The sequence below is a fragment of the Hemicordylus capensis genome, chromosome 2, assembly GCF_027244095.1.
Source record: "Hemicordylus capensis ecotype Gifberg chromosome 2, rHemCap1.1.pri, whole genome shotgun sequence".
NCBI lineage: Eukaryota > Metazoa > Chordata > Lepidosauria > Squamata > Cordylidae > Hemicordylus > Hemicordylus capensis.
The window spans coordinates 276,798,856-276,823,596 of record NC_069658.1 but is presented as its reverse complement, the minus strand read 5'-3'; the positions used below and the strand labels follow the sequence as shown (position 1 = coordinate 276,823,596).

The window sequence follows — 24,741 nt, the reverse complement described above, 5'->3', positions numbered from 1 at the left end:
TACCCAGGGACTGAGCTGTTTAGGGCCTTATAGGTTATAACCAACACCTTGTATCTTGCCTGGAAACATGTCGGCAGCCTGTGTAACTCCTTCAATACAGGAGTAATATGGTCTCTCCTAGATGACCCAGAGACCAACCTGGCTACCGCATTCTGGACCAATTTTAGTTTCCAGACTACATACAAGGGCAACCCCACATAGAGCGTATTGCAGTAATCCAGTCTGGAGGATTAGAAGAAGCCCTGCAAGAAGCCTTGCAGCAGAGGGAGAGATCACCTACTTCCCAGGCAGCTCCTAGGGTGAGAGACTGGTGTTGGCTGTCTGCTGCTGCTGCTGCTGCTGCTGCTGCTGAATGCTTGCTTTCAAACTGGCTTTCGGGTGGGCTATGGGATAGAGTCTGCCTTAGTTGGCCTGGTGGATGATATCCAAATGGGAATTGACAGAGGAAGTGTGATTCTGTTGGTCCTTTGGGATCTCTCGGCAGCTTTCGATACTATCGACCATGGTATCCTTCTGGAATGTCTGAGAGTGTGAGAGGCACTGTTTTACAGTGGTTTCGCTCCTACCTCTGAGACTGTTTCCAGATGGTGTCGATTGGAGCACTGTATGTTAAAGAAGGGATAGAATCTAACAAGCTAGAAAACCTAGGTGGACTGGAGTCCTCCACAGAACCCTGTGGGTGACTATACAAAGCCGGAAAGGGAACGTGCTACTGGGGACGTGCTATCACCCTCCGGATAAAATGCCGACAGTGATTGGGAGTTGCAGGAGGAAATCAGGGAGGTGTCAAGGAGAGGCAGGGCTGTAATTATGGGTGACTTCAATTACCCACACATAGACTGGGTAAATTCACAGTCAGGTCAGGACAAAGAGGTCAAATTTCTAGATACGCTAAATGACTGTGCCCTAAAACAGTTGGTCATGGAACCAACCAGAGAGAAGGCAACCTTGGACCTAATTCTGAGTGACAGCCAGGACCTGGTGCATGATGTCAGTGTCATCGACCCTTTAGGGAACAGTGACCACAGTGCCATCAAATTCGGTATACATGCGGGGAGAGAATCACCAAGGATGTCTAACACGGACATGTTGAATTTCAGAAGAGGAAACTTCTCCAAAATGATGAGTATGGTGAAAAGAAAGCTGAAAGGGAAAATCAGGAGAGTCATTTCACTCCAGAGTGCATGGAGTTTACTCAAAACCACAATACTAGAAGCCCAGTTAGATTGTATACCCAAAAGGAAGAAAGGTACCACTAAGTCCAGGAGGATGCCAGCATGGCTAACGGGTACTGTCAAGGAAGACATAAAAGGGAAGAAGACTTCCTTCCAAAATTGGAAGGCCTGTCCAAATGAAGAGAACAGAAAGGAACACAAACTCTGGCAAAAGAAATGCAAGGTGACAATAAGGGAGGCAAAAAGAGAGTTTGAGGAACATTTAGCCAAAAGTATCAATGGGAATAACAAAAACTTATTTAAGTACATCAGAAGCAGGAAACCTGCCACGGAGGCAGTTGGACCATTAGACAATGACGGAGTGAAAGGGATTATTAAGGAGGATATGGAGGCTGCAGAGAAGCTGAATGAGTTCTTTGTGTTTGTCTTCACGGCAGAGGATACTGAGCATATCCCTGTCCCTGAACCAGGCTTTTTAGGGATGGAGACTAGAGAGCTGACTCAGATAGAAGTGACAAGGGACGATGTTCTAAACTGTCTGAACAAACTGAAAGCTAACAAATCACCAGGGCTGGATGGAATCCATCCAAGAGCCCTCAAAGAACTCAAATGTGAAATTGCCGACCTCCTTGCTAAAATATTTAACTTATCCCTGAAATCAGGCTCTGTACCAGAGGACTGGAGAGTAGCAAATGTAACACCGATTTTCAAAAAGGGATCCAGGGGCGATCCAGGAAATTACAGGCCAGTTAGCCTAACGTTGGTTCTAGGCAATTCGATGGAAAGCATCCTCAAGGATAAAATTGTAAAGCACCTAGAAGAACAGGCCCTGCTGGGAGTGAGCCAGCATGGCTTCCGCAAAGGTAAATCTTGCCTGACCAACCTTTTCGACTTCTTTGAGAGTGTCAACGAGTGTGTGGATCAAGGTGATCCAGTTGACATAGTATACTTGGACTTCCAAAAAGCTTTTGACAAAGTTCCTCATCAAAGACTCCTGAGGAAACTTAGCAGTCATGGGATAAGGGGACAAGTACATGTGTGGATTGCTAACTGGTTGAAAGACAGGAAACAGAGGTTAGGTATAAATGGAGAGTTTTCACAATTGAGGGAAGTAAGAAGGAAGATCCCCAGGGATCTGTACTGGGACCGGTGCTTTTTAATTTATTCATAAATGATCTAGAAGCAGGGGTAAGCAGCGATGTGGCCAAATTTGCAGATCATACTAAACTCTTCCGGGTAGTGAAATCCAAAACGGATTGTGAGCAGCTCCAAAAGGATCTTTCCAAACTGGGGGAGTGGGCGACAAAATGGCAAATGCAGTTCAGTGTTAGCAAGTGTAAAGTGATGCACATTGGGACAAAAAACCCCAACTTCAAGTATATGCTGATAGGATCCGAGCTGTTGGTGACGGACCAGGAGAGAGATCTTGGGGTCGTGGTGGACAGCTCATTGAAAGTGTCGACTCAATGTGCGGCAGCTGTGAAAAAGGCAAATTCAATGCTAGGGATAAATAGGAAGGGAATTGAAAATAAAACGGCTAATATTATAATGCCCTTATACAAAACTATGGTGCGACCACACTTGGAGTACTGCGTACAATTCTGGTCACCACATCTTAAAAAGGTCACTGTTGAAATGGAGAAGGTACAGAAGAGGGCAACCGAGATGATCAGGGGCCTAGAGCACCTTTCTTATGAGGCAAGACTACAACACCTGGGGCTTTTTAGTTTAGAAAAAAGACGACTGCAGGGAGACATGATAGAGGTCTAGAAAATCATGCATGGTGTGGAGAAAGTGGAGAGAGAGAAATTCTTTTCCCTCTCACACAACACTAGAACCAGGGGTCACTCCATGAAATTGATTGCCAGGAGGTCTAGGACCAACAAACGGAAGTACTTTTTCACACAACGCGTGATCCACTTGTGGAATTCTCTGCCACAGGATGTGGTTACAGCCAACAACCTGGATGGCTTTAAGAGGGGTTTGGATGACTTCATGGAGGAGAGGTCTATCAATGGCTACTAGTCGGAGGGCTGTGGGCCACCTCCAGCCTCAAAGGCAGGATGCTTCTGAGTACCAGTTGCAGGGGAGTAATGGCAGGAGAGAGGGCACGCCCTCAACTCCTGTCTGTGGCTTCCAGCACCATCTGGTGGGCCACTGTGTGAAACAGGATGCTGGACTAGATAGGCCTTGGGCCTGATCCAGCAAGGCATTCTTATGGAGACTGTTGATCTTCGAAATCTGAGCTCATGTATGGCGTTCCTCAGGGCTCCATACTGTCTCCAATGCTCTTTAACGTCTACATGAAACCGCTGGGAGATCAGGGGATTTGGAGCTGGGTGTTATCAGTATGCTGGTGACACCCAGATCTACTTCTCCATGTCAACATCATCAGGAGATGGCATATCATCCCTAAATACCTGCCTGGAAGCAGCAATGGGCTGGATGAGGGAGAATAAACTGAGACTGAATCCAGATAAGACGGAGGTACTTATTGTGCAGGGTCAGAACTCCAGAGATGATTTTGATCTGCCTGTTCTAGATGGAGTCACACTTCGCCAAAAGGAACAGGTATACAGTCTGGGAGTACTTCTGGATCCCCTGGTATCTCATGTTGAGGTGGTGGCCAGAGGGGCTTTCTATCAGGTTCAACTGATATGCCAGCTGTGCCCGTTTCTTGAGATGAATGACCTCAAAACACTGATACATATTCTGGTAACCTCCAGACTGGACTTCTGCAATGCGCTCTATGTGGGGCTGCCTTTGTGCATAGTCCAGAAACTCCAGTTAGTACTGAATGCAGCAGCCAGGTTGGTCTCTGGGTCATCTCGGAGAGACCGCATCACTCTTTTGCTGATAGAACTACACTTACTGCCAATACATTTCCAGGCAAAATACAAAGTGCTGGTTATAACCTACAAAGCCCTAAACGGCTTAGGCCCTGGGTATTTAAGAGAACGTCTTCTTTATTATGAGTCCCACCAGCCGTTGACGTCATCTGGAGAGGTCCGTCTCCAGTTGCTGCCAGCTCGGCTGGTGGCCACACGGGGACGGGCCTTCTCAATTGCTGCCCCAAGACTGTAGAATGCATTCCCTACAGAAATACAATCCTCCCCATCTCTGACAATTTTTAAAAAGTGTTTGAAAACCCACCTCTTCACGCAAGCTTTTTCAGCTTTTAATCTGTTTTTGACTTTTAGATTGTTTAAATTGTTTTAAGATTTTTGTGTGTGTTTTAACTTGTTTTATGTTATTGTTAACCACTCAGAGATGAAAATTCATTTGATTGATAGATAGATAGATAGATAGATAGATAGATAGATAGATAGATAGATAGATAGATAGATGCATATGGCAAAGTTTTATTGCTCAAGAACACCTTTATGTCAAACCAAAAAGGTTTTCTTGCACATGAATACCTTATCAAACCTAAAAAAAGCAGCGATGGGGAGTGATAATTGCAGCGGCTGCTATTTGACAGGAAAGACAGTTGCTTGCTCTGGAGCATGGGTAAATGCATTCCTCATAGTTGCTTTTTTAGGTTCTACTACAGAGACGACTTGTCAAACAAACAAAAAGGTTTGGTGAATGATAATGGCAGTTGCTGGGTTTTGGTTTTTTGTTCAACAAGGTGTTCTTGCACAATAACACCATATCAAACCTAAAAAAAAGCTTTGTGGAACAATAATTACAGCTGTTATCTGCAAAGTGTAGACAGTGCAGGTGACATAACTTTTCTGAGATTCTCAGATGTGACATCACTTTTCTGCTGCAATTCTCAGATGAGAGTACAATTTTGGTTTAATTTAAAAAATTTTTAATTTACTTAAAATTAAATACACAGAGCCCTGTCATCGTGAACTACATATGTGCCAGGTTTCAGAACTTCCTTCCCAGCCATTCCCAATTTTTGATTCTCCCCCCTCCAATCCCATAGATGTCTATGGGGATTCCCCCCTCCCCATTCTTTTTGGATTTCTGATTGGAAATCCGATAACAATACAATATCTGATATTTGCATGGGTCCTAAAATCCAATTCCATTACTTATTGTATCATATCAGATAGTTTTGATTGTGTACAGGCCTACAGAATAGTACTGAAGATAATCTAGTCAAAAAGGGTAGCATAGTACAGCATAGGCGAATTATCACCTAGGCAGGCAGACAGTTTGGAGCAGGAAGCTTCTCCTTTACATTGAGTACATGCATTTCAAATATATTATTGCATACTATAAAGCATGACTAGCATGTGAGTGGAAGGGGTTTGGCTATTTTTCTTTCCATCAATCAGCTTCTGAATTTACTTTTAACAGTACAGTAATCTTACAAAATATTTGCCCATCCAATAGTAATGGGTCTCATGTGTTACAGAAACATAGCAGGAAAAGAAAATTTCACAACTGACTGGGAGAGGGGGAAGGCAAGAATCATAATCTCACAACTACTAATTAGACTTAACGCAATACAAAAGCATGAAGTACTTTCATATTGCAAGTTGGTTTGCTGCAGAGCTTAATTTTTTAATATTTTCCCCATACAAAATAGTAAATGTATTTATTAATCTTCCAAACTTAGCTAACCAAGTTTATTATCAGAAGACCTAGCTTGAAGTCACAATGAGTTGGGGGTAAATTAATTACATATCCACACCTGCCAATGCTAATAACCAGTATTTCAGCAGAATGGATATGACATATTTTCATTCAGACATCCTATTGGGAAAAGCATGAAAAAGCACTGAAACCTAAATGAACAAGGTTAAATATTGAAAAATGAGAATTTAAATGTATATTTAATGTATGTTATGTAATGTATATACTTAAATGTCTATTTGGGCACCAATTGCAATAAATGACATAACTTTAGAGACTCTAAAAAATTGTAAGAGGTCCCTATATTCCACTGAAATCAACAACAAAAGACCTATGGGCCACAAGGCAATGGTTATGCAGCAAACTCTTCTTCTCTTAATATATGGAATTTGGTGTCATGGGATGTGGTGATGACTGCTAGTTTAGATGGCTTTAAAGGGGGATTACACAAATTCATGGAGGAAAAATCACTGGCCACTAGTCACTATGATTATGTAGAACCTCCATGTTCAGAGGGAGTATACCTCAAATACCAGTTGCTGATGGGGGGCAACTGAAGGGAAGGCCTATTACCTTCATGTCCTACTGTGGACATCTGGTTGTCTACTGCGGGAAACAGAAGGCTTAACTTGATTGACCCTTGGTCTGATGCAAAATTGCTCTTCCAGTGCTCTTTTTCCAACAGCAACCCCACAAACCACAAAGGAGAGGAGAGCTGGTCTTGTGGCAGCAAGCATGACTTGTCCCCATAACTAAGCAGGGTCTGCCCTGGTTGCATCTGAATGGGAGACTTGATGTGTGAGCACTGCAAGATATTCCCCTCAGGGGATGAAGCTGCTCTGGGAAGAGCAGAAGGTTTCAGGTTTCCTCCCCGGCTTCTCCAAGATAGGGCTGAGAGAGATTCCTGCCTGCAACCTTGGAGAAGCCACTGCCAGTCTGTGAAGACAATACTGAGCTAGATGGACCAATGGTCTGACTCAGTATATGGCAGTTTCCTATGTTCCTATGTTCCTAAACCACTTCATGAGCTGCTCTTGAGCCAAGGGATACATAACTTGGACCAATTATGTGGCATCTCAGCTTTTGTACAGCTCAATCCTGTAATGGATCCAATTATGTATTGAGTGATTTTAGACCTACTGGACAGCTCTTACTTCAGCACTGGGGCTTAGCTAGGTTGTGGATCGATCTGTGAGGTTGCAAGACCCTCCGACTGCACACTCTAGATTAACCAAAAGACCTGCTTAAAGTTCAATGAGATGAGAACTAAACGTTGAGAGGCTATTATTTTGTCACTAGGCTATGGTGAGGTTGACAAATGTCAACAGTCTGGGGCTGCCTCACACATTCATTCATTCATTCATTCATTTAACCCTGTTGTGAGCAGCATTCTGCTTGGACTGATTGACTGACAGGTGGATGGGATTGGCTGACAAGAAGGAGGGGCTTTTGGACCTGCTTTGAGATGCTGTACTCAAGTACAGCATCTCTGCTAATAACATCTGAAAATGACTATTGTGATAAAAACACATGATTTTTTTCCCACATGGGCAACTAAGAGATGGTGACTGACATACTGTGCAAGAATACATCAGCCTAGTAATGTTGTACTTTGAAGCTTGCATAAATTCACACAACCTGTGTTACACAAAAGTAAACCCATTGGGAATGACACAATTTGCAGAAATTGTGCAAGCGCAATATTATTAGCTAATGTACTTTTGCACAGTATGTCAGCCAGTAATATGCCCAAGGCCACCCACTGTGAGGTACTGGCACCTTGTGTCCTCTGCCACCAGGGCTGCATTTTTGCACAAACTTGATAGAATTAACTGTCTTCCTCATAGTCACCACCTAGGCAGAAATACAAGCTGATTTAGCACACAGTCAGCTGACACCAGGGACAAATCTGGCTCCACTAAATCTTAGGAAACTCCATCCTCAGTCAGAACTCAGAAAAGATGGGGTAACCAGTGATGTGGCCAAATTTGCAGATGAAACTAAACTATTTAGAGTAGTGAAATCCAAAACAGATTGTGAGGAGTTCACTATTTAGGGTAGTGAAATGCAAATCAGATTGTGAGGAATTCCAAAAGGATCTCTCAAAACTGGGGGAGTGGGCGAAATGGCAAATGCAGTTCAATGTAAGCAAGTGTAAAGTGATGCATATTGGGGCCAGGGGCGTAGCAAGGTTGGAGTGGGCCCAGAGACAAGATTTTAAAATGGGGCCCCCCCACTCAAAGTCCAGGGCCTCCGCACACCCCAGGCCCCCAAGGATTTAAGTCTGATATTCCAAAATAAGTATGCTGCCTGGAAATACATTTCACTGAATACACACACGCACACGTCACAATATATAGTGATATACATTGAGTACTATACATTTGTTTTACTTTTAATGCCTAGAACACACTAGAAAGATGAATGATTAAAATGGGCCCCTCGCTGCAGATTAGCCAAGGAGACTTTCAACCATGCAGGGTGAGCCTATGTTTGTTTTCTCAGAATTCTGAACAAATTCAGTCAAGTTTGATTCCAGGAGGTTTTTCACAGGAGGCTTTTAAAGCCCTTTAAGACACCTCTCCTCTGGAATGGAGATTCTGCATTCACATGTTGGCCAGATTTATCCTGAAGTCCCTGCAGGTTATTGGGGAGCAGTTCACACACAAGAAAAATAAAATAAAATAAAAGCAGAAGACATGCTTCACAGTTCTCACTCAGACCTTCTGGGTTGCAAAACAACTTGAACATAAGTGCATTTATAAATGAATGAATAAAATAAATATAATACTGTTTCTTCCAGAAGTTTTTGCAATTTTCTGCCATGAAACAAGCCACTTATAGGACTTTTTAGATAGTTTTTTTTAAGTCAGCAAATTTTCCAAGCTGTTTCAAAATAAATATTCAGAGACTTCTCGGTCCCTCCTCCCCCACCCCCATATCAAAGCCCTATGGCAAGCAGATCCCTATATATCCGGGTGGGGGTGGGGGGTGGGGAAGGTAACCACAAAAAGGAGTTCACACTCTACCTGGCAGCAGGGGGTCTTCTGCTGCAGAGAACACTCTGGCTGCCTCCTCCTTCCTGGCTGGCTTGGGCCCTACTGGAGTTCAGGCTTCACAGAGGCCTACACCAGACCTCCGTGGAAGCCCCGCCTACCCGCCGATCAGCTGAGAGGCGGGAGAAAAGGAGCTCTTTGCAGCTTGTCTGCTGCCTGGATTGCCGGCCAGGAGAACAAGCAGGAGAGACGGCGAACAGGGCAAGTGGCTGAGGAGCCTTGGGGCTGGGCAGGGGGCAATGGGGAGTCACGTGAGGTGCCTCTGGGGGGCCCCTCCAGGCAGTGGGGCCCCCAGACAACTGTCTCCCCTTGCCCGATCGTTGTTACGCACCTGATTGGGGCAAAAAACCCCAACTTCACATATATGCTGATGGGATATGAACTGTCAGTGACTGACCAGGAGAGAGATCTTGGGGTTGTGGTGGACATCTCATTGAAAGCGTTGACTCAGTCTGTGGCAGCAGTGAGAAAGGCAAATTCCATGCTAGGAATCATTAGGAAGGGGACTGAAAATAAGAATGCTAGTATTGTAATGCCCTTATACAAATCTATGGTGCAGCCACATTTGGAGTATTGCATACAGTTCTGGTCACCATACCTTAAGAAGGGTATTGTAGAACTCCAGAGCAACAGGCCATTAAAGGGAAAGGGAGATCAGGAATGTAATAGTTGTTACCCCTTCCAGCTTCCCTGCCAGCTCTTTGACATTGGGGAACAGTGCCAATCTCCCACAGAACCTCACCTTGCTTCTTTGTAATGCCAAGACAGTTCAAAATAAAACAGAAATCATTCACCTGATTGTAGATGATGGAGCTGTATGGATGATGAACCTTGTATGTATTTGTATGTATTACAGAAACCTGGATGAGGGAGGCTAGCGGTCCAGTTTGGGCCCAGCTTCTCCCAGCAGGATACTCTGTTGTAGAGCAGGTGAGAGGATGTGTGTGGGGAGGAGCGGCTGTGGTCTATAAGAATAATATCTCCCTTACCAGGGTTCCTGCCAGGGAATTGGCCTATATTGAATATGTGTACCTATGTCTGGAGACCAAGGATAGACTCAGACTTCTGTTGGTATACCGTTCACCCCACTGTCCAACAGAATCCTTAACTGAGCTGACTGATTTGGTTGCCACACTGGTGCTGGAGTCTCCCAGACTGGTAGTTTTGGGGGACTTTAATGTTCATGTTGGAACCAATTTGTCAGGATGAGCTCAGGAGTTCATAGCAGCCATGACAACTATGGGCCTATCCCAAGTGGTCTCAGGACCAACACACATTGCTGGTCACACTCGTGATTTGGTTTTTTACTCTGATCAGGAAGGTGTTCCATGGGTGGGGACTCCTGCAATTTCCCCATTGTAATGGATGGACCACCATCTGGTTAAGGTTGGACTCGCAGCCTCAACCCTCTTCTGCAGGGGTGAAGGACCTATTAGGATGGTCTGCTAATAGGATCCCAAGAAACCTTGAAAGGCTTTAAGGTTGGTTCTGCCAGTGATTCTGTTGATGCCCTTGTTCAGACTTGGAATAATAAACTTCCTAGGGCAGTAGACACGATTGCTCCTAAATGCCCTCTCTGACCCTCTTCAAAATTAGCCCCTTGTTATATGGAAGAACTACAGGGGTAAGTGGCAAGGTAGACTGCTTGTGTGCAAGTGGAGAAAGGGTCAGCTCAAATCCAACAGTCTACAACACAGAGCACATTTAAAGATCTATGCTCCGGCAATGCAGGCAGCAAAGAAGCAGTTCTTTTCTGTCCACATTGTTTTTGCAAGTTCATGTCCAGCGGAGTTGTCTAGGGTTGTGAGAAGGCTAGCACATGCCACTCCTCCCCTGAATGAGTACTTAGATCCATCAGTTACCCATTGTGATATTTTAATAGGTTTTTTGCAGGTAAAATATTTCATATTCGAGTTGAACTCTACAGTTACTGCAGAATCTACTGTGGAGTGGGGATTTGCACGGAACCGGTTCCCTGCACTCCTGAGAGGGTGGAGAGGGGTTTCCCTTATGAGGCAGAGACGGTGCTGCCTACCTGACAGCCCTCGCCCTGCCACTCTCCCCCTGCTGTCACTCTCTCCAAAAGGAGATGCACAGGACAGCAGCATCCCTCTTTGCATCCCATTCTGCATTGCCATGAAAATGGCCAATGCATTTGTGTAGGGAACACACACACACACCACATTCAAATGGGCTCAGATGCTGGTCCATGGAACTGGTTCGGTGCTCCAGAAAAGGACAGCCAAACTGGTTCTGTGCACATCCTCACTGTGGAGGTGTCCAGCAGCTCCTCTTGTGTGGTTAAATTGGTTCAATTTCAGTTTGTGACTCCCGAGGATGTGGACAAGATACTTGGGACACTTCACCTTACCACCTGTCCTCTTGACCTTTGCACAACATGGCTTATACAGTCTAGCAGGGATGTTATTGGAGAGGGTCTTGTTAAGATCATTAATGCTTCTCTGAAGGTAAAGGTCAAGTGTGCTGTCAAGTCAGTGTTGACTGGGAGGGCAGGATTATTAGACCACAATTATTGGACCACTTTTGAGGAAACCTGCATTGGACCCTCAGAATTAGGCAATTATAGGCCTGTCTCCAATTCAGGAACATAGGAAACTGCCATATACTGAGTCAGACCATTGGTCTATCTAGCTCAGTATTGTCTTCACAGACTGGCAGCGGCTTCTCCAAGGTTACAGGCAAGAATCTCTCTCAGCCCTATCTTGGAGAAGCCAGGGAGGAAACCTGAAACCTTCTGCTCTTCCCAGAGTGGCTTCATCCCCTGAGGGGAATATCTTGCAGTGCTCACACATCAAGTCTCCAACCTTCCATGGTTGGGCAAGATGATTTAGAGGGTGGTGGCAACTCAGCTCCAGGCTGTCTTGGAGGAAGTGGGTTATCTGGATCCTTTTCAAACTGGCTTTCGGGCAGGCTATGGGGTTGAGACAGCTTTGGTCTGCCTGTTGGATGATCAACAGGGGGAGTGTGACTCTGCTGATCCTTTTGGGTCTCTTGGCAGCTTTCGATACCATTGACCATGATATCCTTCTGTGACACCTGAGGGAGCTGGGAGTGGGAGGCATGGCTTTGCAGTGGTTCTGTTCCTACCTATCGGGTAGGTTCCAGATGGTGCCACTTGGAGACTGTTGCTCTTCAAAACCAGAGCTCCAGTATGGAGTCCCACAGGCTCTATACTGTCTCCGATGCTTTTTAACATCCACATGAAACCGCTGGGAGAGACCATCAGGAGATTTGGTGTTATCAATATGCTGATGACACCCAAATCTATTGCTCCATGTCCACTTCATCAGGTAATGGCCTAACTTCCCTAAATACCTGCCTGGAGGCAGTAATGGGCTGGATGAGGAAAAACAAACTGATATTGAATCCAAGCAAGACAGAAGTACTCACTGTGGGAGGTCAAGACTTAGGAAGTGGGTTAGATCTGCCTGTTCTGGATGGGGTTGTACTCCCCCGGAAAGAGCAGGTATGTAGTCTGGGAGTACTTCTGGACCCAATCCTCTCGCTTTGGCTGATTCACCAGCTACATTCATTTCTGGGAATAAACGACCTTAAAAAAGTGGTGCATATTGTAGTGAGCATCCTGGGATTGGGACCAACAGCAGCTCTGTAGGCTCAAAAGGCAAAACTCAGGCCTGTGTCTAAAATTGCTGGGATGTGACCTTTTGATTTTGCTAAACTATAGTAACCAAATGGAATTGTTTATTCTGTAGTCAATACCTGAGGAGAAGGGAAATTTACCCCGTCCTTTCTTGGAGTTGTTTATGCATTGTGCTATGCTGATGTCAGTCATGAGGACCATCTTGAAACTTGCTATGTTAATCATATTTAGATCTTAGAAAACCACATTTTAGATATCAGTACATGTATGCATTTGGAGTACATATTTTCACACAGTAACTGCTGAATTGCTTTTACATGATATCTCTTGATAACATTTCTTACATGCTATTTCCTAATAACAATTCTTTGCATGCTATCTTTTAATAACATTTCTTGGAACTAAAAGGCACCAACCAAGCTTGTACAAGTGACCACAGACCGGTCAAGCCATGCATAAACAGGACGGTTGCCATCTGGACTTGTAAACAAGTCAGGCCTGGGACCCACTATGCCAATGATGGGAGACCAGGGAATTGTTTACATTAGGATGGAGACTTTAGCAGATTTGATTTGGCTGTTCTTGATTTGAGATATGACAGGAGGCTTGAGGAGAGGTTATAAAAGGGAACATGCATACTCCTCCCAGAGTACAAATGGGAACATGCAGAGAAAAGGAGAAGCTGCCAAGGGAAGCTACTGAGACCCAGGGAGCTGGATGTCAGCCCTGACAAGGGAGAGACATCCCCTGCCCCTTGGATTAATGGGTGAGCGCAGCCTGTGTCCCCTAGCCATTCCTGGGCCTTTCACCCAAGCTGCCTAGACAGTTTCCAGCCCTCTTAGTGTTTTTCCTCAAGGCCGCCTGACCAAGCTACAGACGGCGCGGACTGGTAAATTTGTTTATCTACTAGGAATTGCCTTCAGTCTAGATTTTTCCAGTACTAACATATCTTTCTGATCCTGTCTTCTCTTCTTTCAATCTCTGTCTTCTCTGCTTCCCAGGAGGGCTGCTCTCAGCCCGTTAGCTGGACTAACAGCATTCTGCCTCGGCCTGCGGTCTGCACCACCCCATCCCTCCGCCTCTTATTCCCTTTGCTTTTGGCTCATATTTCTCTGCATCAGCAATGAACTTTCTTCTCCCCCTCCTTTCTCTGTCTTGGTTTCTAGGTTCAGAGACTTTCAGCTTTCAGGTTTCTATTTGAGCAACCTTGGGCTATTTGGGAACAAACTGGAGATAATTTTGACATTGCTAAGCTTCATTTTAGCTGCATTAAAGAGGAGAAAAGGTGATTTTAAAAACTGCTTAAACTGCTTGCAAAAGTAGGAGGGAATGCCTTTTGCTGCTAGAGCTGAGTTGTGAGATTGTTTTGGGTTGTTGCTACACAGCAGTAGAGATAAGACTGAGTTTGGCCGCTAGCCCAGACTAGACAGGAATGTGTTTCCAATGTACTCAGAGCAGAAACTACCTTTTAGGTGTTAACTATTTCCAGTGAGTATGAGTGATTCTAAAATGTTGTTGAGAACTCTATATTACAATGAATAAGTATTTTGCTTACATGCCCCTGTGCTTAATTGCTTGAATGAAATCATAGTTTCAATAGAACTTTTAAAAAATTCTAGTCTGTGTGGGACACTTCTTATCTCCCTCCTTCCCAAACATACGTGATCTCAGGATAATGAATCAGAAGTAGTCTGGTTGATTACAGTTGTGTTAGTGATAGCCAGGCTGCTCACAACAATATGCTGGTAACATCCAGACTGATTACTGCAATGCGCTCTATGTTGGGCTGCCTTTGTACACAGTTTGGAAACTGCATTTAGTACAGAATGTAGCAGCCAAGTTGGTCTCCGAGGTTGCCTGAAAAGATCATATTACACCATTTAAAGAACTGCCAATAGGTTTCTGGGCAAAATACAAAGTGCTGGTCATTACCTATAAAGCCCTGAATGGCTTGGGTCTGAGGTATTTAAGAGAACACTTTCTTCCTCATCAATCCTGCCACCTATTAAGATCATCTGTGGAGGTCCAGTTGCAGTTGCCACCGGCTTGGTTGGTAGCAACTCAAAACTGGGTCTTTTCTAGAGTTTCCCTGGGACTCTGGAATGCGCTTCCTAATGAAATTCGAGTTTCCCCTTCTCTGAATTTTTTAAGAAGGACCTGAAAACATACCTGTTTAGCCAGGCTTGTAGTTTATAGTTTTAAAGCTTCAGGTTTTAGCATTTTTATCTGTATTTTAAATTTATGGAGGAGAGGGCTATTAGTATGGTGGCCATAGGCCACCTTCATCTCCAGAGGCAAAATGCCTCTGAATACCAGTTGCAGGGGAGCAACAGCAAGAGAGATGACATGCCCTCAGCTCTTGCTTGTAGGCTTCCCAGAGGCCCCAGCAGGGCTGTTCTGATTAGTTTCTCTGGCCCAAGATGAACTGTCTGCCTACTACTGCTAGAAGAACTCCAAGGTCCCTGCAAGCTCTAAAATTCTAGGATTCTAATGACCATGCTAGCTCTCATAATTCAGTGCAGGGGTTTTTTGTGTGTTTTTTTTTGCTTTCACAACTCTTCAGACATTTATTCACCTTATGCAAGATTTATACACTTTAGAATTTCTCTAGAGCTACAGCTCTCTTGATTAAGAGAGACTTGAAGATATAGGCCTGTATTATTGATATAGGCCTATACTTTGCTTAACAAAATTACTGACAAGCCACCTTCAAAATGAAATGCAGAATAATCCAGAGTATTATTTCAAAAGGGAGAAACATCTGCTCTGGCATTTTTTTTTTAACCCATCTCTATAATCAAAGCTACCAATTTACCCAGCTATGTTTCCCATTTAAAAAAAAAACATAAGCAGGCAATAGTCATGAGGATTCCTTTGTTTCTATAGTAATGGTTGCCTTCAAGAATACAGAAATTCTCATAGGTGCATTCACTATTGAATAAATGAAGAAAAAGCCTTCATTGTCAGACTTGTCAGGGAAACAAAGTATGATAGGTATATGGTGGAGACTGGTTTTGCGGTAGCAAACATGAATTGTTTGCTAAGCAGGGTTTGCCTTGGTTTGCATTTGGATGGTTGACTACATTTGAACATTGCTGTAGGGTATTCCCCTTAGGAGATGGGTCCATAGCTCAGTGGTAGGACATCTGTTTTGCATGCAGAAGGTTCCAGGTGCAATCCCTGGCAGCATCTTGAGGTAGGGCTGGGAGACTCCTGCCTTAAATCTTAGAGAGCTGCTGCCAGTCAGTGCAGACAATACTGAGCTAGATGGACCAATGGCCTGACTCTGTGTAAGGCAGCTTCTTCTAAACATAAGAACATAAGAACAACTCTGCTAGATCAGGCCCAGAGCCCATCTAGTCCAGCATCTGTGAAAGGCAGTGTGCCTGATGAATAAGGTAAACAGTCAACAGTACAACTTATAGTGGGTGGTTGAACTTCAAAACATAGGAAGCTGCCTTACGAAGAGTCAGGTTTGTAGCATTGTTTGGTTTGTAGCTAGGGATGTGAGAGCTGGCTTGAGGTCGAGCTGGCTCACACTTGAACTGGCCCATTTCAAGGGCTTGTCCTCAAGCCAGACCAGGCCTGGTTCAGCTCGAGGTCAATCCAAATCCCCTGGGCCAGTCTGGGACTGGTTTGGGGCTGTTAATTTTTAAAGGTGGACTTACAACTGCTGAGGGCTTCCTCAACCCCACCCCCCCGAGGCCATAGAAGCCCTTGGTGGCAGTAAGTCTGCCTTAAAAGAGAGAGAGAGAGAGAGAGAGAGAGAGAGAGAGAGAGAGAGAGAGAGAGAGAGAGAGAGAGAACATCTCTGGCACACACATCCCAAATGTGTCCAAACAAGTTCAGATTTGAACTGAGCCGGGCACCTCATTTGGGATGCCAAAATGAAACCGAGCCAGTGCAGACTCGAACCGAGCCAGGCAGACCGGTTTGGTGCACATCCCTATTTGTAGCATTGTTCTGGATGAAATTAAGAGTGGCATGTGCTCCTTGTTGTCTGCTACAAAATGCTGGGTAGAAGCGTGGTTCTCTATTCTACCCAACTCACTGCAAAATGCAGTTCATGCTTGTGAAAACTTAAAACATGCTTGTACAATAATTTGTGGGGGGGCGGGAATCTATATCCATGGAATTCACCATCAACAAATCCAAATATTCATAATTATTCTCAGTCTCTGTGCCAGATTGCTAAGCATCCAAATGGATAAAAACAGACTTTGTGAAGGCCTGAGTGCACTTTAGCCCAGGGACATTAATTTATGAAGACAGCCAAGGAGCAGGAGAAAACCAGCCACACTAATCAGATCAGAGAGAGTAAGCTTGAGGAAGGCAACCTGTTCAGCAATGAGAAACACAATGAAGATTTACTGTGAACCACGGGGCTGCAGTTAATTTGCATGTATTGCCTGCATGTAATTAACATAATTTTCATTTCATTTCCATCGTAAGGAAATACATAAGGATACAAATGCAATACAATACAATACAAATAAAACAATATTGTCGATGCTTGCTATGATAGAACTTGGCATCTCTGGAGATAATCATGGCCCATAGACATGATAAGATTAAAAACATTAATTCAGTCGGGGAAGTGCTTTTGAGTGTTTGGGGATCTAGCACCAGCAGAATAAACACTTCATGGTTTATACGTTTTCTCAGCATATATACCTGAGTTTCCTTCTTTTATTATCCCTCTTTTGTCCATTTTTTATGTTATTGTCCATTTTTTATGTTATGGGGTGTAGCCACCATTGTGCAAACGGGTTCAAAGAACCTGGGCCGCCAAGGGAAAAAAGCCACCGAACCATGTGGCTCGGGTTCCATAGGAGCCCAGAGCAAACTCCCCACTCCCATGCCCGGCCTGCTGAGAGCCCAGGCGAACTGTCTCCTAGTTATTTCAGGCAGCACAGAATACCCGATAGAACGTTTTTCCCTTTCTGTCCTTCTCCGGAGGGAGAGAAAGGGGGAAATGTCCTATCAAGCAGCAGAAGCTGCCTGAAATAATAAGGGGAGAGCTTGCTCAGGCTCTTGGCAGCCCAGGCTATGCCCTTTTTGCGTGTGACATCACACGCAAAGGGGCGTGGTCTGGGCTGCTGAGAGCTTGTATGTTTTGTGCCACTCCAAACTTGGAACAGAATGCATAATGTGCAGAACAGTCCATTGGAACAACCAGTCAAGCCAGGTGGCTTTCAAGGAGATCCGCTTACTTGTTTATTTTTAATGATTGTATTAAATAGTTGTTTAAACTGTTTAAAAATCTCATAAACTGCTTTGTTTCATGGCAGAAAGTTACAAAAATTGCGGCAAGGCCCCCATAATGGCCATCATTCAAGCCTCAATTTGGAAGCAACTGCCCCTTGCCTTCATATAAAAAGGAGTACCCCTATTTTTGCACCCCATGTTATAAATCCAGAATAGCTGGGAAGAAAGTTCTCAAAATTCATATGGTGGTAGCACATGATTGTAGCATTAATTACACAACTGCAAGGAGATCAGTTTACTCATTGGTTTTTAATGAATTTTTAAAAATGCTTTTAATTTTTTAAAAAATTGTTAAAAATCAATGGGTGGACTGATCTCCTTGCAAGTGTGCACATCTAATGCTACCATCATGTGCTACTGACATATGAATGTTGAGAATTTTCTGCTAAGCCATTCTGGAATTATTAATATGTTTATATCCCATTGATTTCAAAGGGGAAATTGTCAAATTTGGATGCCACTCCCCTTCGTGGTGACCTGTGTTCATTGCACATCTATGCTCAACTGTAGTTCCAACCGTGCACTCAGCCTAGCCTATTGTCTAGGGTTGTGGCGATAAAATTTGTGCGGACAAATATGCCAACCTGAGCTCCTTGGACGAAGTGCAGCATAAAGATATAACAAATAATAAAGGAGAACCAATGGGATGCAATAGATAAGTTATACAGTGAATGTTATGAACTCATCAGACTTGCCTATCTCAATATGCATCTGCAAGAAACACTGTGTACTATGCATTACTTTTCATTATGATTGTTTATTTATTAAAACATCATTTCCCTCTAAAATAGTGTCCAAGACTGTTTGCTGTATAAAAAAATCCATTACAACATAATGAAAGCAATAAGACATGAACTGCAAATCATAAAAATAGCTGCATAAGTTAAGAACAGCAAAATGAACTCATGATACTTATCAATAAGAAATGATTAAAAACTACAGAGCTAAAAGACAGAAGGCTCAAAAGTTAAAAGGCCTGGTGGAATTGAACAAATATTTAGCTTGTTACTGAAAACTATGGAGAAATGCTACTTTGCAAACCCCAGGCTGGTTCCAGAGCTACAGCAAAACCCTGCAAAAGCTGCTGCTCCTCACTAACTTCCTGAGGTCTCATCTGCTGAGTGAAGTTTCCATTCCACAAGGCAACTCTGTTCCATGAGATAAATCCATGGATGAAAATATTCCCGAGCCAGTGTTTTTTCACATTTTCTTTGCTTGAGGAAGAGGGTGTGATTGCCTAATCTTCTATTCATCTTTTCTCACCTCTTCAATTTCATATACAGAAAAAAACCCTGCTTATGCATACATGGCTCCTTTGGGTCCTGGTTACCAAAGGAAGCAGACCCTCCAGAATACATTAACAAACATACTCAAGATAACCTGTAATACATTTGGACTTTTCCTTCTTTCTTTTAAAGAAAAGGTTTTTACAAGCAAATAATAAAATCTGTGTTATTTTATAAAGCAGTCTATACAAACTCACATTTTTGCAGAGGAGAGGCAAGCAAAGTTGTTTTTCTCTTCTCTTCTCATGGTAACTTCATTGGTAAAGCTAAAGCCTACTCCTTAATTTGGGGCAGCTAATCTTGCATACCAAAACCGATTAGCACCTATTAGAATCTACTCCAGCATTCAGTCATGTCTCTTTGACACTCACTTTTCTGCACTCCTGTTCCCAGTTATTCTAAGTTTATCTCAGTTACTCTGAGCATATGGCAAGTGCTAGTGTTGGATGAACAAGAATGGTGGTGCAAAAAGAACCCAAGTCCAAATTCCCTTCTCAGCCATGAAGCTAAACGGGCTAACTTGTGCCAGTGACATTTTCCCTAACCTACCAGGGATGTGTACAAACCTGTACGGAGGCCCTTTTACAGGCCGGTTCGTAGGCACAGGCTGGTTCGAAGGTTCGATGGTGGGGGTGCGTGTGTCTGTCTTTAAGGGTGGGTAGGGTGCACTTACTGCACTTGCCCCCCCCCCGCCACACCGCATTTCCCCCGCCGGCAGTCAGTTTCCTCAAAGTCTGTTGGGGCAGCAGCGTACCTCCCTGCCGCCCTGTTGTCCTCTTTACTGGATGTAACCGGAAGTACTCGACGTGCCTTCATGTGCTGGGCATGTGCACACGTCACAGTCGCAAGAACGTCCGTCAAGTGCGTACACGTGATGTGCGTGATGTGTGCGCATGCCTGAGGCATGCAGGTGTGTCGAGTATTTCTGGTTACATCCAGTAAAGGGGACAACAGGGAGTCAGGGAAGTACGTTGCTGCCCTGACAGACTTTGAGGTAACCGAGTGCCGGCAGGGGAAACATGGTGAGGGGGGTAAGTGCACCCTCCCCTGCCCTTAAAGTTATCCCCCCAGCCATCCCCCTGCCGGTTCCATGCACATCTCTATAACCTACCTCCAAGGGATTACTGTGCAGTTGGAAGTAGGGATGTGCATGGAACCAGTTTGTGCTCCCTTCCTGGAAGGCCAAACCACATTGGTCCGCTGGCATCTGAGCCAGTTGAAAGGGCGGAGTTTGCTGGGTTGCTCTGCCTACCAGTTGCTGTTTGCTGGGTTGCTCTGCCTACCTGTCAGCCCTCACCCCACCTCTTTCCCCCACCGGTGCTCTACAAAAAAGCAGGCGGACTGAGCTGCAGAGTTCCTGCTTGCAGCCCCGATCAGCGTTGCCATGTTCATGGCTGACGCGCATGCGTGTGTGTGCCACGCGCATCGGCATGAGCGTGGCGACACTGTTCGGGGCTGCAAGCAGGAACATGGCAGCCCAGCTGGTGGGGTAAAGTGGCGGGGTGGGGGCTAACAGATAGACAGCGCCTTCCCTGTCCCTTAAAGCAACCTTCCCACCCAGGAGTGCACAAACTAGTTCGTGCACATCCATAGTTGGAAGGCATCTTAGAGGCCTTCTAGTCTAACCTCAACCCCCTCGCTCAACGAAGGAATCCGCAATGGCACCCCTGGCAGGTGGCTGTCCAACTCTGCTTAAAAACCTCAAAGGAGCATCATCACAGCAGTCCGTTCTACTTTTGAACAGCTCTTCAAAATTTCAGTTATGAAATTCTTCCTAATGTCTAGCTTAAATCGGTTTCCTTGTATTTAACCCAGTGGTTCTAGTCCTGCCCTCTGGAGCAATGAAGGACAAGTCTGCTCCTTCTTCACTGTGACAGCTCTTCAGATATCTAAAGTAGCTGAGGCTGATGCAGCACCCAGTTATATCACCAAGGTGCAGCACATGCACAGAACACCATCCTAAACAGGTGACAGTATTTTAATGCAAGTGAAATAACATCATTAGGCCTTTGCAGGCCTAATTCTGACACCTATCTTTCAAGAAATGTAAAAGAATGTTACCATTACCTGTGATGAGTCCAGCGCAAATGTACAGCTGAAAAATGCTTGTGCAGAATGCTGCAGAAATCATCCCTATGCCACACAACAGGCCTCCAAATATGACCACCGGTCGGCTACCATAACGGCTCACTAAAATACTGCTTATGGGACCTATGAAAAGGGGAAAGAAATTAATCCCTCTGATAAAGGTTTTCAATGAAATACACTTTCAAGAGCACTCAATTAAAACAATTTTAAGGATCTAGTAATGTTTTAATTGTTAGATACTTCCACAGACTTAAAATGCCCAGGAGAAAGGATTCTTGGGGACACCACCGACATATGACCATACATATTTGCATGCATGCATAGTAAGAGCATGTCCTGGCAGGGTTTTTGTAGGGCCACATTTGATCCCTGAAAGTCAATTTTATTTAATTAATTTAATTTATTATATTTATATCCTGCCTTGCTTCCATAAGCCAGCATGGAAGCAAGGCAGGATATAAATATAATAAATTAAAGTTCAAGGCAGTGTACATGAAGTTCCCAGGCAAGCTTCTATCCAGGCACCGGCCAGACCCAGACCTGCTCACCGTTAGGGAACCACCCAAACCACAGTTTGTAGCATGGTTCAAGTACTTTTAGGGAAATTGTACCAGGAACTTTAAGAAAAAGGAGAGCAGGTCCTTACCTGCTCTCCACTGCCCCATGCAGCTTCCTGCTAGGGTGGCACATCTCCCAATAACCCCCCACATGGTGCCAGCAGGCACATCTGCGCACGCACAGATGTCTTTTGTGTAATCAGCAACACCATGCTGTCCACAAAAATGGTATCCATGCGTGCACAGAAGACATGTGCATGCTGGCACCATGCCTGGGGGTGGGATATTGGGATGCAAGTGTAGGAAGCTGCATGGGGCAGTGGACAGCATGTAAGCACCTGCTCTCCTTTTTCTTAAAGTTCCCAGTACAATTTCCCTAAAAGTTCTCCAACTGTGCTTCAAACCACTGAACCATAAACTGGTCTCCTCCCATCTGCATGCCAGAAGAGGAGTAGGGGTGTGCAAGGTCCGGAGGCCCCCTGGTCCGGCATGGGGGGGCCTGTTACTTTAAGCAGGGGTGGTGGTATTACTTACCCCCCCCCGCACCGCTCTTCCCCCTCCGGCGCTGTTCCGTTTAAACATCTTCTTGGGGCGGCAGAGTTCCTCCCTGCCGCCCCTGCCCGTCGTTATTCCTGAAGGCTTAAAAGAGACGAGCGCTAGCGGCGCGCATGCGCCCTGTGTGGTGCGCGCGCTTGTCTGTGACGCTGGCGCGCGCGCCACATACATCATGTGACGTATGCGCCGCGTGCCAGTATCAGAAACAAGTGCACGCCGCGCAGGGTGCATGCGCGCTGCTAGCGCTCGTCTCTTTTAAGCCTTCAGGAATAACGACGGGGGCAGGGGCGACAGGGAGGAACTCTGCCGCCCCAAGAAGATGTTTAAACGGAACAGTGCCGGAGGGGGAAGAGCGGCGGGGGGGGTGTAAGTACTACCACTACCCCTGCTTAAAGTAACAGGCCCCCGCCCATCCAGACCTCCGGACTGCCGAACCGGTCTGGAGGTCTGTAACAGTGTGCCGAACCGAACCATGCACACTACTAAAGAGGAGCAAATTAATGTCTGAAGAAATTATTTCATTGTAGAGCTCTTCTGTGCTACACTGTGTTCACATATTCAGGGAACTTCAAGTTCTTTTATCTCCCTTTCTCTTCTTATCTTTGTATCAAATAAATAATCATTTAAGAATGGCAAGACCTGAAAAAATGTATAGCCATTTCCAGGCGGCTGAGGACCTCCATTTAATAAGCCAGAAATTCATGCAAGAGTAAAAATATTGCAGGTGGCAAATGGTTTCAGTGTTACAACCATGGCACAATAGCTCAAATCAGTCAATCAGTTTTGTGCTTTACCATCTCCATGTTACAACCACAGAACAAGAGATAGAGTCAGTTAGTCAGTCAGTCAGTCAGTCAATCTAAGCAATAATGTGCTTTAACATTAAAAAGAACCATGGTATTTAACATCAGGGGGCCAAAAACAAAGAGACTGGTAGGCACCTGAAATATTTAACAGATTTAAGCATCAGAGTTAGAATCAAAGAGCTGGAGGGAGTCTTGTAGGCCATCTAGTAGGCCTGTGCATACTGTAAAACACCAAATTAGATTGACTGTGATCCAATATTATGAATATTGTAATTGGACATGGAGACCCTTAAAAATATCACTATCAATATTTTTATTGGATTTCCAATCAGAAATCCAATAAAAACCCAGAACAATTCCTTCTTATAGCAGCTACAATAACTGAGCTTTCCCTCTCTTTTTTAATTTGACATGGTGCTCTTGCACACCCATGCTTTTGCAAAAGGAAGAAAACAAGTGAGGTAGCCTTTTGAAGTAGCACAGTTGTGCAAGAGCAGCTTCTCAAACCAAAAAACCCACAATTGCCTATAGGAAAAAGATTTTAAAAAACCAGAATGCAGTAATAGCTGGGCAGAAAGCTCTGAAAATTGGCACATAGTAGTGGAAGATGGCAGGACTCTGTGTATTTAATTTCAAGTAAGTCAGTCAATTCATTGATTTTAATGGTGTGATGTATTTTTTTTAAATCCACCTGTCTGTGCCTGCCTGCCCAAAGCTGCTCCTTGCCTTCACTGCTGCAAAGGGACCAGTAGAGTGTTGGGTCTGAGGTTCCACACAGAGACTTCTAGACCAGCATTCTACTGGCCTCAGAACATTTCCATGAGGCCAGCAGAGTGCTGGCCTCAATACATTTCCACTCCATTGCTCCTTTCTGAAGAGGCTGGAGTGGAGGAAGAGACCACCACTGAGAAGGGAGGGCGGGCAGGCAGTCAGGCAGTGATCTGACTGCACTGCAGGCAGTGATCTGAGACATACCTACTTGGTGTGCTTTGTGCACCTTGCAGCTTATGAAAGAGGTTTGGCAGATGACAGCATAGAAAGCTGCTTGGAGTGGGCAGCAGTCCATCACACAGTACTTGCCAGTTTTGCCCAACACAGAGACTGGTCCCAGAAAATCCTGCCTGAATCTTCAGTCTGAATCCTCGATCAAACTTTTGTGTTGTCCTTCACTGTAACCTGTGCTAAGTCTTCTTTTTCTTTTCTGTGAGGCTAAGGAAACAAAGGAAGCCTCTAAATGTCTGTTTCTTAATTAAGAGAACTAGGTGAGAACCAAGGCAGAAGAAACAGCTGGCAAAGATCTGGCACAATCTCATAAAGCTGCCACTTGCTTGCCTTGACCTTGCAGAGCTAGTAGCAGAAGCGTTGACAGATTCCCCTGAAAAAGCTTCAGATCCGAGGAAGTAGCCTCTGAGGTCTAGTCAACAGCTGCTGAAGGTTTTATCAATATGGCCTGCGGCTTTCAAAAATGGGGGAAAAAGCCACTTGAGAATAATCATTACGGAGTAAAACTGCCAGTCGCCCAGCTCCTTCTAATGGAGGGGAACTCTGGCCCCTTACTGCACCCAAATCAACTAAGAACAGATGTACACCTGACTTCAAGAGCAGAGTGCAAGATTTTAACAATAGCTATTTTGCAAATAAAAATATGATCAGTGCACTTTCTTCCTCTAGCCAAGTCAGTGAAACAACCAATCACACTACTTTTTCCTCTTAATGACCTTTCAGACTATGTGTA

General features: G+C 44.7%; 1 protein-coding gene across 5 annotated transcripts in view; it reads right to left on the bottom strand.

Moving 5' to 3' along the window:
* Positions 1-24,741, bottom strand: part of LOC128341603 (monocarboxylate transporter 2-like) — an 85,986-nt gene that overhangs the window by 8,470 nt on the left and 52,775 nt on the right. For 3 of the 5 annotated variants that reach the window (XM_053287923.1, XM_053287924.1, XM_053287928.1), the window contains one exon: positions 21,068-21,211. The exons of 1 other annotated variant lie outside the window; for it this stretch is intronic. In XM_053287923.1, coding sequence (XP_053143898.1) covers positions 21,068-21,211 — 144 coding nt within the window. Of the gene's footprint in view, positions 1-21,067; positions 21,212-23,981; positions 24,203-24,741 lie in introns of those variants that run through there. One more of the 5 variants, XM_053287925.1, reaches the window with a different exon arrangement.